At 51.9% G+C, this 15,412-nt stretch overlaps 2 protein-coding genes across 2 annotated transcripts; both read right to left on the bottom strand.

Moving 5' to 3' along the window:
• Window positions 1-1,158: 1,158 nt before the first annotated feature.
• Window positions 1,159-2,786, bottom strand: UCRPA7_6589 (putative protein disulfide isomerase protein; the record flags this gene model as incomplete). The annotated part of the gene is made up of 3 exons (XM_007919126.1): window positions 1,159-2,314; window positions 2,372-2,588; window positions 2,654-2,786. 3 exons carry the CDS (start codon window positions 2,784-2,786, stop codon window positions 1,159-1,161), a joined length of 1,506 nt encoding a protein of 501 aa, XP_007917317.1.
• Window positions 2,787-9,421: 6,635 nt separating this feature from the next.
• UCRPA7_6588 (putative vacuolar fusion protein mon1 protein) lies at window positions 9,422-10,987 on the bottom strand (the record flags this gene model as incomplete). The annotated part of the gene is made up of 1 exon (XM_007919125.1): window positions 9,422-10,987. One exon carries the CDS (start codon window positions 10,985-10,987, stop codon window positions 9,422-9,424), a length of 1,566 nt encoding a protein of 521 aa, XP_007917316.1.
• Between the last annotated feature and the right edge of the window lie 4,425 nt (window positions 10,988-15,412).

Genomic DNA, 15,412 nt, shown 5'->3' with positions numbered 1-15,412 from the left:
GCTCATGCGTTGCGTCGCAGCTTGGAGAGCCTGTGCCCATGTAGAGTCAGCCAATGCATGTTTGAGGGTTGCCGAAATTTTAATTCATCAAGAGCGCGCAATGAGGCCAGCCTTTTCTCATGCAATAGAGTCATAGCCATGGTATATGCAGACGTAATCAAGACAGAGACATTGATTGGGAAGGAAAGCGAATTGCAGAAACGTACAAAAATGTCCTCCGTCAACAGTTCGTTGGACGCTTTGTACTCTTGCAGAATATAGTAGTAGACGCCGCTGCCAGCAGCAGTAGCTCCCAATAAGAAGCCAAAGAGTCTGCCAAAATCTCGAGTTAGTCCATCAATGCCCTAGAACCATGTCGAAGGGATCAACTGTCCGTACCCTCCGCGAAAGGCGCCTACCGGCTTGCGAGCCGGCAGTGGAGCAGCTGGGGCAGCATCGAGCAGCCTAGCCGAAGTCTGGAAGTTTCTTGCTGCGCGGAGTGCCGGAGAGGGTTGGGAGAGGGCTCGTGCCCCTGAGGAGAGTATTCGGGAAGCCATTGTGCGTGTGTCGGAAGGGTGTGTTGCGGTGATGGTTGGAGAGGAATCGAGGAGGAAGTTGGCGTTGGAGTTGGAAGCTTGCTCGGGTTGATCTCGGGTCGGGTTGGTCAGGAGGTACTTGAGGGGAGCTGTGGCGGGCACTAGAATGCCGACCTTATACTGCGCGACAGCGACTGGTAGCTGGCACTAACACACCTAAGCTTGGTTGGTAGTCACAGGTGACCTCACAACCGAAGCTGCGACAAATCGAATGGCGGCCGATTAGGTAGCTCCGGGCGGTGCCACAGGGCAGAATTGGAAATTACCGGTTTCACGGGCCAACGTGGCCCCTCATACTTACTATACACATTGTCAAGCGGAATTAGGAAGATACGTTGTTAAGCAAAAGACGTCACGATTGAAGTATGTGATCAAGGAAACACATTGCTTAGTCTAGACAGAAATACAGTTCATTTCACAGCCAATCTGATTACCGCAGCTACCGTAGATATTTTGACCCATGTCGCAACGACTTTATACCCTAAAGCCAGTGGAAAAGATGAAACCAGCTCCCATGGGCGATTTCTCGTGAGACGCGTGGAAATAATACAGGCATAAGAGTTCCCTCCCGCAGGAACCCCTTTTACAGCTCATCATGGACGTCGGTCTCCTTAGCCTCCTCAGCGCCAGACTCAGTGGCCGCGGGGGCAACAGGGGTCTCAGCCTCAGCCTCCTCCTCAACAGCAGCCTTGTACTTGCCGTTCTCGGCAATGAACTTGGCCAGATCCTCGACAGTGCGGGCACCGCTGTAGGTGACCGGGTTCTCCTTGGCACCAGCCGGGTACAGCTTGATGGTAGGGAAGCCCTGGATCTCATCCGGAACATCGTTGGCGGTAGCGTCAACCTTGGCAATCACAACCTTGTCCTTGAACTCAGACTTGGCGTACAGAGAAGCAAGGTCATCGTACTTGGGGGCAAGAGCCTTGCAGTGACCGCACCACGGAGCGTAGAACTCAATGAGCACGTCCTTGGCATCATCCAGAACAATGTCGTTGTAGCTCTTGGCGACGACAACAGTGACGGGGCCCTCCTGAGTCTCAGGGATGGGCTCAGACTTGATGCTGGGATCGACCTTGCCTGCGACGAAGTCATCAACGAAGGACTTGATGTCATCGTGAGTGATGGCCTTGTCCTGGTCGAAGGGGAACTTCTGGTTCTTGACAGTCTCCTGAATGGCGAAAGCGGGGAACTTGTCGGTCTTAAGGTTCAGGTTGCCGGCGTGGGCGCCGAACTGCTTCGCGTCAATGGTCGCGAAGTTGATGACGCCGCGGTGCTTCTCAGCAATGGGCTTCAGGGCATCGCTGAGCTCCTTGCGCTCCTCAGGGGTCTCGGCGAAGATGTAGGCCAGGGGAATGCCGGCGGACATGTAGTCAGAGTAAGTCTCGGGGCCAACCTCGCCAATCAGGGGGGTGGCGGCGGTCTTAGCGAACTTCTCGATCGCCTCGACGTCGAACTTCTCAGAGAAGACAGACTTGCCCTCATCGAACTCCTTGTACAGGACAATGGCGGGGGCGGTGACGCCCTCAGCCTCGGCGAGAGCAGCGTCGCTGCTGGCACCGAAGGGGTAGTTATCGCGGAGCTTGTCAGCGACCGCGGTGAAGGTCTCGTTAGAGGACTTGTCAGAGGCATCGATGTAAGCAACAAGAACGACCTTGTCGGCCTTCTTGAAGTCCTCGAGAGTGTCCTTGGTCAGGATGGACACTGCCGGTAGGGACTGCTTGATCATGTATGAAGTGATGCTGTCGGAACCATGTTAGCAGGAGTTTACTAATCAGGGCAAAATGGAGTCCACATACGCAGCAGCCTTTCGCTGTCCCTTGTAGGGAGTGATGTTCTCAGGTCCACGAAAGACCTTGAGGGTTGGGTAACCCTCGACGCCATACTGTTGGCACAGGTCGGACTCCTCTGTGCAGTCAACCTTGGCGAGCTTGATGTTCTTCTCCTTCAATGAGGTGGCAGCCTCCTCGTACTCTGGGGCGAGGGCCTTGCAGTGACCGCACCATGGGGCGAAGACTGAACATGACCAATTAGCAATTTGTCCTTTGGGCTAGCAGCATGCAATCACAAGATAGACTCACACTCTGCTAGGACAATGTCATTGGTCTTGACAAAGTCGTCGAAGGTGTCCTTCTTCAACTGGGTGACATCGGACGCCGAAGCAACTGCCGCCGCAGCGAGCAGGCTGAAGGCGAGTCTCTGAGTAGTGCGCATCTTGACCTTGAAGGACCTGGAGGAGCAAGCAGGTCAGTACTGGAAACAACGGCGGTGGATCTCGACCTCGACAGCAACTGCTGCGACAAGCTGCAGGAGCCCGTGCGGAGATGGCTGCGTGTAATGCAAGGCGTGCGGAGGGGAACAACGGGAGGGGAATAGAAGCTACTGACCTTCCTTTCTGGACAACTACACAAGAGAACAGAAGACAAGAAGGGAGGACAGAAGAATGGAAGTGGACGAAGCAAAAGCAGACGAGTGGGCGAAGGCGAGTGGAGAAACGGGCCCTTTTAAGAGGAATTGCTGTGATTTCACTGCCAGGTGTTCACACAGGGCAGCTGCTACTAGTAGAGGAATAAGTAGGTAGGTAGGAGGAAGGTTGGTGCTGGACTGGTGATGCTAAGTTTATCGCCTGCACTGAATTTCTAAGCTACCTCACCTTGCCTTGCCATTGCCTCCAACTTTCTGAACAGGTGTCCAGTTTCCAGGAACCCGCCTGGGGAACCCTTGGCCCGTTTTCCCTTGGTTCCATACCTTAAAGGGGCAGATCGGCCAAGACAGGGGCTCGGGCCAGAAGTATCTTTTCTTTGTTTTTGGCGGCAACCAGTACATACCGCCAAGGGCATTGCGCTATCGCCTCCTAGGGCGCCTACGGCATCTTGTCTCCCAGTTGGCTAGCGCGCTATCAGCTCATAGCCTCGTGGAGGGGCAAACTGCCACCCAATAATCCCCGGCCGTGGGAGGCGATGGCGGTGCGCCGATGCCACACCCTCGCTCAATTAGTGATAGATTAAACGGAACAATTCTCATCTCTCTTACTGTACCTACTGTAGGGTATGCTCCCCTATTGATCCCCAGTAGGCACTCCTGCACTCCGCCTAGAAAGTCGACACGGCATCATTTGTAGTGGGGAAGAAAGATGGTATTCAGACATTTATAGTACATCATCCACCAGTATCTACTGCATCGAGACAAACCATACCTTAGGTACCTAGGTATGTAAGCATAAACTCGGTAGGGCGTTGGGGTTTGATATTAGAGTCAAACAGAGCGCCACGAGGGTTTATCCTGCCACCGAAACCAAAACCTTACATGCCAGACGGCTTAAAGCCAACCCCTCGCCGTGCAACTTACTTTACGTTGGCCATCAGCCATCAGCTTATCCAAGCACGGTGAAGAGAGGACAGATATGCTTGTTCTTCTCCTACCTACCTGGGTTACAGTACAGCAGAGGCGCCGCCCATCTGGATCTATTACTGTCTGTAGCGCGGTACAGTACCCTACTTGCAGCGACGGCTCGGGGTAAGCCTTGCAGTCCTATATGCGATGCAAAGCGATAGCCCCAGTGTGTAACCCCCGGCAGCGCCTCCCGCCAAGAGCCGCCGTTCCCAAAGCTGTGCTTCAGCTCGCTCCGTGCTCCATCCGTCCCGAAATGGACTGCGGCTCAGCGGCGATGTTCAACAGATGGAGATGTGTCTTTTATAAATTATCGGCGCGAGCGTCGTTTGTTGACATTTGGCCGTTCTACCGTGGCATAGACACCGCCATTGCTGTGAACGTGCGATTGCAGTCAGTACGCCAAAAAGCATGCTGTGCCTCCAGCGGTCTCCGTGATGCGTGAAAGCAACACGCGCAAACGGGCTTCGACCCGACGAACAGAGTCCACTGCCAACATGACATATCATGAGTCTCATGAAAATGCGTTGGAATCGGGAAATAGCCATGGAAACCCTCATTTCAAGGACGGTTATCACTGAGGCGGTAGGTGAAGGTGAAGGTGAAGAGTCCCTAGCGGATGGGTTGGCATGGTTATTCTGAGTTGAAGCCATCGTGCCTTCCTCAAAAGGTTTTCAAACCACGCAAACAGGCAAGTGCTACTTTTGCCCGCGTCAAATCGCGGTTGGTGCTTCTGTGCACTTTCTTCCAACCCGATTCTGTTGTTATTGGGCAATGGCTACGGACGGGTAGACCTCAACTTGACCATGGAAGCCTCGAGTGCGGCAGTTTCCAGCGTCCAAGGACTGAAGCCACATAAACAGCTTGCATTTCTTGTCCTTGTCTCTCGTTGAACCATTCTCGCAAGGGCTCTCCGGGACTTGGCATCTCCAATTGTTTTGTTACTGTTCAACACGCCGGCATATTACATCACTATCCTCCTGCTCTTTTAGCCTGCTTCATCATTCTTTAGCTCTACCGGCGGCATCGCTCGTGCTCAATGCATCATGAGCCATCCGGGCTTCGCCAGGCGGTCAGCCAGTCATGGCGCTCTTCACAACTCATACGATGCTCATGGCCGCATGGATGCCGACAACAGTCTATCTCTACCCCCTTTCCGACCACTCAAGAGCCTTAGGGAGAATACAGCGTTCCTGCAGTCGCCTGGACCGCTGGAGAGCATGTTGAAAACCACCACAGAGACCGGAGACATTGGTATCTTTTCCATTCGGCCAATGAAGTCTTCCTCTACTCTTCCTCATGAGCCTCGGCCACGGCCAAGCCTCAAGGACATGCGGAGCGTTAGCAGATGTTCTCGTGCAAGCACCCGGACAACAGGACAAGATGACCGCAGGCACCTTCCCTCGTACCGCGACAGCACGTCCGAGATCCTGTCCATGTACGGTGGTAGCAACAGATCAGTGTCCAGTTCCTTGTACCCTGGCTTTGATGCCAATGGTCAACGCTCATATTCAATGGTGAGCTCTGTCTCCAGGTATCTTCCCGTCTCTCAAGCGGAGCATCCTTCACGGGGATACCCACATCCGAACGGGCTCCAACGTCCACGATCCCCTTTCCCATATCCCACGCGCCTCAAGCGTCCCGGTGTCCGACCTGCCTCACCTGCTTTGACAGAAAATGGAAGTGTAGACTACAGCAGGATGGTTGAGATCGATCGAATATCTTTGGTAGATTTGCATCACTGCTTTAGGCTTAATCCGATCGCTAATTGTCATTTAGAGGACCATACATGGCTCTTATAGGCCGTTCCCGCGTCAGAAACCGAGACGGCCTCTCCCCTTGGCATTGCGAGTTGATCTCAATCAGTCGACACCATCGCTACACTCGCATTTAGGGCATCATCGCCGCCAATCGCCTACGGCATCCGGACCCCGGGTTCGATCGTCTCACCATGACCATCCGCGTGGTGACCAAGTCTTCAGTGGGCAGCCCGACAACTCCGCGAGTTACAACCAGAGACTTTCAAGTCTGACATCGTCTATTGATGGATATGCCGCTACCACAATGCAAAGCATTGGTCCTCCCGCTGCCTCGAAAAAAGCCTTCTATTATGACTACAGCGAGGAATTTGAAGGTCAAGAGGAGAAAGTGCCATCTTCGGTAACCCCTGATGCACCTTTGGCGCCCGTACCAACTCGTATTTCTAGCAGCCATCGTCCCATGGTTCTTCGAGAAGATTATAATGACCAACTCGACAACCAAAGAGATGAAGGTCATTTGGGAATTGCAAGCTATTTCAAAACTCGTGCCTTGAGTGAGTCGTCGCAGGATGCTAGTGTCCAAGACCCAAATGAACGCCTCGAGCTCAAGGAGAGCTTGACAACGCCGCATATGCCTCGAGACTGCTCTCCCAGGAGATCTAACAAGCTCGGCGGACCTAATTTTGTCGACGGATCTGCTGCAAATGGGAACGTCCCAATGATCAGTATTGCATCTCCTCGGACATCTGGATTAAACTTGCAGGAGATTCTGAACGACAGAGATAAAGTGAATCAAGTAACGACAGATGATGCAAGACCCAATAGGAGTTCAACCGAGCAGTCCCCGGCCACCAGTACCAACGGTCACGCCCCTCAGGCATTTTGCCCTGCCAGAATGAATCATGCGGACAGCAACGGCCTCGGGAAGGTTCCAGCAACTTCAAATCACATACACACATCGTCTCCAATGTCTACGATTGGAAGTCCGACGGAGACTGAGAAACAGACGCATGCTTTGATTCTGAATTTGAAGAACCCATCTTCAGAAGCAGGATCGAAGGGAGGATCAAAACCAGCTCATCGAAGAGGGTACATGCCACCTTTCTCATCTCGGCCACTTAAACGCCAACATCGACGGAATCATTCGGCACCCAAACCTCTCGAGACTGAGAACGCAGGGTCTGTGAATGAAACGTTTGATTTGCATCTGGATCGTTCAAAGTCTCCAATGATAGCACCCGAACCAATTTCTCCAGCAAGGTTACTGCGTGTCAAGGACAGCATACCGCAGCTAATGAAGGCACTGCCTCCCCTTCCAGGATACTCCCCAGCGCCAGAATCTCCCTTCGGCGCTGCTGTAGTTCCCGTCAACTTCGAACCTTTCGAGCTTTCGCGACTGACAGAAGCACGTTCAACGTTGACCGATGCCATACTTCCAGAGAATCGGGCAGTCGGGAATACAAACAATTACCACGCCTTTGTCTTCGACCAGAATATTGCGAAAAAGAGGCCAAAGCTACGATTAGCCCCGGCAGCCGCCATGGGGCCATTGCGCGAGGTTGAGCCGAATACTCCTCAGAAGTCAGGGGCGAGTCCACGCTATAAACCTACCAAGCAACAAGCCGAGTGCGCTGATCCTGTGGACAGACGCACACCCATCAAAACAAGGCTGAAGCTCAAGATCTCCCGGGGCGCGCTTAGCACAAAGTCCGCTGATGACATCGGAACCGTCAAGAGGCATGCTAGAGTTGAAAAATCCGAAGCTTTATCTGATCTAGATTCGTTGCGCCCGACAGATCTCTTCACTTCTGCATCAGGGCTTGAAGCTCTTTACCGCAGTCGCCGCGGCGGGCAAGAAATTCGCGCTGACAAAAGCAAGAAACATTCTAAAAAGGACCAGCCGAGCTCAGCACGTACATCACCACCGAGGCTCCCTCCCATTGTATTTGAACACCATCGTGGATCATCTCTCGATGCTTATATGGACAATACACGTCTATCGCGTGTTCCAAAGGATTCTATCAATTTCAGCGAGATCCGCAGCGTTTTCTCGGAAGGTAGTAAAGCCATGTCACGGAAGGGTTTAAGGAGAGGCCTGTCAAATTTCAGGGCAAGATTTGCTGAGCCACGTAATCACAACGCGCGCGGCGACCATGCCAATATCGACCAGGCAAAAGACGACGAAATTCAGAATCGTCCCATTGATGCTCTTCCGCCAATTACAATGTCGGAGAATAAAGGTGCGTTGGTAGAGCCTGGCAACGATGCCGGCTTAGCCACCAAGAACTTCATCAGAACTAGAAAACTGAAGAGAAAGTTGGAGAAGTGGCTGCGAGATGCTCGACATGTGGTCACTGCCGTCGTAAGAAAGAGAAATCGCAAGGGTCATTGATTTACAGTGGCTCTGCCTGTGGATATCATCTTGGGGAGGACGTGTCAAAGGAATTATCCAGCCAATGTCTCTCACTTCCTTGAAGAAGCAGTTCAACGCCCTGATTGATTTGGCAAACATGAATTGTTTAGGTTGCGGAGCGTTTTGAGCGTTGGGTTGGGCCTACCGGACCTCTATCTCCTTATTATTAAGTTATTTATCATTACAGGTTGGGGGATGTGGTAACCGGAGGCTGTTTTTTCTGGTCGTAAGTCGATGATGTACATACTCGAAGTCAATCCACCTTCTAAGACTCTAGAGCCTAACACACGCTACAACGCGATACATGAGATTGAAAGAGCACCGTTGTCCCGGACGTTGTGTTGCTAAACATGGTTGACTTGAAAGTTAAATACGCATTCTCCCGCTATCAACCACAGGATGATTGGCAGTGTCGGAGAACCATTGGCGCAACAACCCATCAGGCAGAGTGTTATATATACAATCTTAATTCTACTCTTCTTCTGCTTTGTGAAGTAAATGCTACAACTCTGTCTTGTGCCAATTTATCCAAGCAACTCGATAGTAACTTGATGCCGTCATACTCGCGACCACATATTCAAAACGCGGGTCAGAGACAGCACAGATCGGCGGCCGAACAAACTCATGATGACCCGACCGTCCATGTTGCCAGTGGTAGAGCTAGGCAGTTTCACCGCTCAAGCCGGTGCGCTGTCTACCACATGGCACTGCACCACTCCCTCAATATATCCTGACGGCTCTCTCCCACCGCGACTTCGTCATCCCGTATTCAAAGAAGAGCTTGACTATATCCCACCTACATCTCCCTGGCCGGAGATGGCGAGGGCACCGACCCCGGCACCGAACGTCGCTCATGACGAGGACAGCCCCATGGTTGATGGGGTGCACTCTCGCCTGTCGAAGCTGAAACGAGCACTATCCTTGTTCTGCTGTAGAAGGACAAGCCCAATCCTTAGTCGAATGGAAGCGGATTGTGATGATGACGAGTTTCCTGAGCTGCGAAGGGTTCACTGTCAGGATAAGCGCTGGAGGCCGACAAGGGTGAAGATGTTAAGTTGGTCGTCAAGGTCGACTGTGACAGCCTCCCAAAGAGACTGCTCTAGAGAAACTTTGGGAGAGGTGTAACGGAACCAGTGGTGAGCTGGAGGATGCGACACTTGTTTCATTACTTCACCTCGTATGATATGGATGGGATATATGGTCAATAGGAGACGGCTTGTGACGATTTGAAAGCCTCGTTTGTCAATTTTAATTTAATGAATTTCCACTCCCAATTTGAAAAGCCTTCAAAATACGCCGCCTCCTATGATGAATAGTCTTTCCTCTTCTTTCTTCGCCCACTGAATGATCTTGTTGGCCGCCTGCGTCATTACCACTCGTGATGTGTTCGGTCCAGACACGCAGTAGAACTCGAATACCGGCGTGACCCATGCCAGACTGGCAGCATCCTCACTGACACAATGCAAGACCTTGAGATGAGAATGCCGCGCATGAACTGCAGCATGTAGCTGGTGATATAGCGTCATCAAGCTTCTGCGACCGACAAGACCAGAGCGCTCTTTCTCGCCGTCATCCGACGTAGTCGTGGAGGTTATGATGTCTCCAAAGGTCGGCTCGAGAGCCGCCATGCAAAACTGAACGTTTGCCCTGGACTTGTAGAGAAAGTGGCTGACCTGGATGCCTGGGACAAGGCTCGACACTGGGGGCCGCCCAGCCTTAACAGCTGCTTTGATGATTGCCAGGCTACCGTTCTTCGTAAGCGACTGGACGACCTTGTCGCGCATTTCTTTGAGATCGAAGAATGATTCCTTGTCAGGACTGATGAGAATAATGGCTATTTGCTCGCCATGGGGAGCCGATGTAGGTCTGCCTTCTTCGCCAGAAGCACCGTCGAAAAAGCTTACATACATGTAGAGAAAGCCTGTGTTGTTGAAGGCGGGCAGGCACAGAGGAATCCAGTTCTCACCACCCCCGGCCTGTATGCTCTCAGACTCGAAGAGCATGTTGAAGATGAGTTGTAGATCTGAGGGATGAAGAGAATGTCTCCGAGGTCTTATCACGCTGACTAGTTTGCCTCCGGCGACGATCAGACCATACAGGAGCTTCTCAGTTCGGACCTTGAGGAATGCATTGTTGATACTGTGCCGCTGTGACTTGCGTAGCCTCAGACATTCTAGAGCACCTAGAAGAGCAGACGGCGACCCTTTGGTGAAACTGTCTGCTAAGGAGGCAAGCAACGACTCTGTCCCTCGCAAAGGTGCCCTTAAGTCGGTTCCCGGTCGATTTATGAATATCTTTGTGAGGGTGGGTAACGTAAGAGTTGATAATATTTGCATGTAGAGTGCCTTCAATTGGTCTCTGAGCTGGGCATCGCTTTCGCCCAGCCTACTGATTGCAACGAAGTATAGCGGGCCCTCCGTTGCAACCACGAACCGCACGTTCCCAGCCGTGAATCCCTGTAGGGGGTTCTTCGCGCCTTCGTAAAAGGATATAATAGTCTGGACAACTCCCATGTAAGAATTGATCAAACTTAAGTCGCCATGGCGGCTCCATATTGGTTTGCCCGCCGATGATAAAATCATATAATGCTTAAGCTTGGACTTCCACAATGACACCCGTTCATCGTCCTTGATATCCTGCGCTGATTCGTCTGGTATATCGTCAAACTCCCTCTCGAAATTCGCGAGACCATTCGCTGATGTATCCAACTTGACCTTTTCAAAGGGCGGAACATTCGCGGACTGCGACCGCAAAAGCGCCCAGGCGCGGCTCTTTCTGTTCAGCTCCCCAGCGACGAGACTTGCGAGATCACCCGGTGGCCGCAGCGTTGGGGCAAAGCTCATTATGCTCATAGAATCGTCTGCCTCTCCGCTCGCAGACACTAGCCCGCCAATACTCGGAGTTGTATACCCGCTCGACAGTCGTGCTGGCGTCGACACAGCCCGCGGGCCGGAGCTCGAGAATGTCCCCCGGGAGCCATCTGGGAACGATAGCGTCTGGATGTCGACGGAGGATACTGCCGTGACAGGTTTGGATCGTAGTTGGTTAGGGGCGTCCACTGATGGCCTCGGCGGCAGAGGTGGCGGCGGCCTGTCGCCGGCGCTGTCATTGGGACCACCAGCATCGTCTTCTCGGACCATGATGGCGACTGCAATTCAATCCGCTCATTGTCTCTCTAGACCAGCCGAGAGCCCAAGGCGCAACGGAGTATTTTGCGCCGTATCAAAGGTTGAATCGTCTGGCATCAAATCCATGCTTCAAAGTCAAGCGCCATGGGTGTCGCTTTGTGACAGGTGCGTCCGAAGTTGAGGCTCTGGTGATCCAAATTGCTGTGGAGGTGTGGTTGATGTCGGCACCAGGCGTGGGGCTGGCACTTTAAGATAACGGAAACTTGACGTCAGTTCTGAGAGCTCCAATACAAAACGCTCCCAGGTACCTCTCTTCAGAAATGAAAGATTGTATATACTGAAGTACTGTGGGAGCTACTAGCAAGTCGTATGTTAGAGACACAATATCTTAGCAATGATATTATCTCGCAAGAAAGCACACCGCCTTCGTTGGAATTGCAGACGGGTCTTGCTTGTCTTTATAAGACGCAATACGGAATTATGTCGACCTGGGTAGCGTTAAAATTAGGACCTGAACAGCCTTACGTTGCGGGTAACAGGGTTCTTGACGCGCCAGCCAATGGGTTAGCGTACCCTATTCCAGGTACTCAACCTTAGTACCCGCGACGTACGTCTGCACCGAACAGGTAGCCTTATTCCATTGCTTGCACATGCATGCTGAAAGCCACGAAGACGGCACACTCTCTCCCCTTGCGAGTTCAAGGCAGCAATGATACTGCGAGTGAAGCCTCCACGAACCCAGGAGAGCCTCATGTTCTCATACTACCCATCCTTCAAGCCTCGCGACAGCTAAAATGTCCCTCGAGCCAAACTCTGGCCGAAGGTCTGTCTCCCCAGAGAGCTCTGGCCGAGACTCTCCTGCCCCACGACAATGGAGGAATCAATTGGGAGCAGGTGAGCAGGGGTACTAGCTGGAGGTGATCTATACAGACCGACTAATCAGCTCACATCGCAGAAGAAACACCGACGAAAGACAAGAGTTATCGCAAATACGCCGCGGGGATTGATCGAGCGCTCACACTCTTCGAAACTGCGCTGCAAGAATGGGCAGACTATATCTCCTTCTTGAACCGGCTGTTGAAGGTTTGCACCCCGACTTCTACGTTCATAAAGGTTCTCTCTGACCATTGTCACCACGTAGGCCTTACAAGCTCGACATACGAACATAAACACCATTCCCTCGAAAGCCGTTGTCGCAAAGCGCCTGTCGCAATGTTTGAACCCCTCATTGCCTTCTGGTGTACACCAGAAAGCACTGGAAGTGTATAGCTATGTGTTTTCGGTAATAGGGAATGACGGGCTGTCGAAGGACCTGCCACTATATCTGCCCGGGCTGGCTTCAACCCTCTCTTTCGCTTCCTTGTCCGTGAGGACCCCGTTCCTCGATCTTCTGGAGCGATACTTCTTGGATCTGAACCCTCGGTCTTTGCGGCCAGCAATGAAGTCAATAATATTGGGCTTACTCCCTGGTTTGGAGGAGGAGACTGCTGAAGACTTTGATCGGACCCTGAAGTTGGTGGAGCGATTCAAAATAGCAATCCGGCCTCATGGGAGTGAGGAGATCACACAAGGCCACTCCAGTGGGGATGACTTCTTTTGGCAGTGCTTTTTTCTGGCCTCCATAACTGGCCAGAGCCGGCGGCCTGGAGCCCTGGCATACCTTGTCCGAAGCCTGCCAAAGCTGGGCCACTCACTGTCCCCCGAAACACATCGGCCTGGTAATATTGCCAATGGAGCGGATGCGGATTTGTCGTCAAAGCTGGCACAACTTGTCACCTCGCCAGAACCCGGCCTGCTGTTACGATCTTTCGCTGCCGGTTTAGCGGATGAACAACTGCTTATTCAGAGGGGCTTCTTAGATCTCCTTGTGACACATCTCCCACTACATTCCAAGGTTCTTCAAACTCGGGTGAAGCCAGGAGACCTACAACTACTTCTCAATGCTGCTATCGGTGTCGTAACACGCCGAGACATGAGCTTGAATAGACGACTGTGGACTTGGTTACTTGGCCCTGAACCTCCGGTTCATGAAACAGAAAGTGGACTAGAGTCGCCAACATCTCCGTCAGATCATCGTCACGGGCTGTCCGCTTCACGAACTACCTACTTCGAGGAGTTCGGCTTGCAACCGTTGACGCAAGCTTTACTTGCTATGATAAAAAATAGTATAGGTGACAGCCCATCCGAAAGAGCACGCCCTTACCGCATATGTCTTTCCCTGATGGACAGATGGGAGATCGGCGGCCTAGTGGTGCCCGAGGTCTTCCTCCCAATTGTGGACAGTGTCAGGCAATACAAAGCTCAAGCAGCAAGCAAGATAGAATTCGTCGAGGTGTTGCGTAGCGCCAGTGTCTTCTTTGATGGTGTCGAAAGCGGTCTGATATACGGCGAAATACTAGGGCAAATGGCACAGGCTATCGGCCCTGGTGACCTGTCAGCGCCAGAGCGTGTGGACAAACTCGCCCTCATCAAGTTCATCGTGACCCACTTCAATGTACGAGAGGAAGAGATGATCACCATTCATGCTCCCCTGACGGTTCTCGCCATACTTTGCATGCTGGAAGATGCTAAAGACAAAGAAGACGCATCAGATCTATCAGCTAGCAGGGACCCTTGGACGATGAGTGCTTTGGCCATTGCAGCGGATCTGTTGGAGCTCGTTCCTGAGCGGGCTTTCCCAGGTAATCCTACCAACGGATCTACGCCCATTGCAGAAACGACGGCCATTCTGGGTACCCCGAATCTAGAAGTACTCAAGAAAATCAAGCACTTCTATGTCAACGAGCAAGGTAACTTGGATGCTTCAAACCCTCCCTTTGCAGCTCGCAATGTAGCCGAGTTGCTCTTGCAGAAAGCATGCAGCCTGAACTGTACGACCCTGATGGGAAATCATGAAGGAATGCAGCTGAGTATCAGTAGCCGAATACTAATGCTCCTGCTCTCCAAAACCCCTCAGAACACACCTTTCGACGTAAAACACCTCATGACATCTTTACATACTTGCCTCTTGGAGCGGAAGACTCTTGCATATACGACCTTCTCTTCGACACTCTTTCTTTCTACGCATCTACTTTCTACCAGTCGCATACTCAGCACCGAACTCTCTGAGTTGGTGTCTCCTCTCGTCCGGCATGCTTGGGCATTTCTAGCAGCCTCAGAGCCAAAATATCACGTTGAAACAGTTCGCAGCCTGTGGCACTTGCAAACCGCGCTGACACCTCAGAATCGTGACATCGAAGCTGCTATATGTAGTTTGATGATACAATATGATGTCAACGGCTCATTTGCGACCCGCCTCGCAGAATCTGGGCGAAGCTTTAGTATCCTCTGGACACACAGCTTGCAAGACGGTGCGACGAGCTCTGATAGAAGAACACCAAAGACTCCGAACGCGGATTTGAAAATGTTTCCTAGGCTCTCTGGCCTGAATAACTACGAGGTCATGCTGACCCGACCTCTTTTTCTCATGCTTGATTCTCTTCTTGATGAGAGAACCCAGCTTTTCATGTCAGTAAAGGCATGGCTTAATAACACAATTGGTATCGACAAGTAAGTATGGTAACAAGGACTGAGTATTACATTTGCTGACCCGTCGCATAGGATGTTTCTCGTTTTCGTGTCCAAATTCTTAGAGTTACAGTACCTACGTAATGAGGACAGCTCTGGCAAACGAGGCGAGCAGGCTGAATTTGGAGATGCAGATGACCTCGATCTCTGTCTGTATTATCTGAGGACACTTTCTAATGTCTTCCGGTGGGCGCCGGACTCAATTTGGGCCGTGCTGGCTTCAAGACCTGTATCTCCTGATACACACCCAGCGCTGCCCAGCCTAAGTAAGTTCACAATACGGCCTGGCCTGTGTCCAACTAACACTAAAATAGCCGGAACGGACGAAGACGTCAACTTCCAGGACTTCTTTTTGCAGATATGTCTTAGATGTGTAGCCTACTACAAAGTTCCTGCGGATGATCAGCTCAAAATCAGGAGCACACAACTTGTCCGTTATGCTTTAACGGTCTTACATCAAATTCTTCTAAATCCACATGCCGAGATCTTATCCAAGTTTCACTTGGAGGACATTCTTATCGAGAGGCTTGGTCAGTCTCTGCAGGGCGAAGATCCATACATTCAAGTACTACTACTGGATGT

This window comes from Phaeoacremonium minimum (assembly GCF_000392275.1).
Source record: "Phaeoacremonium minimum UCRPA7 unplaced genomic scaffold PA7_03_scaffold_479, whole genome shotgun sequence".
In the NCBI taxonomy this organism is placed as follows: domain Eukaryota; kingdom Fungi; phylum Ascomycota; class Sordariomycetes; order Togniniales; family Togniniaceae; genus Phaeoacremonium; species Phaeoacremonium minimum.
The sequence above is the reverse complement of the archived record's forward strand: the minus strand, read 5'-3'. Positions and strand labels throughout refer to the sequence as shown.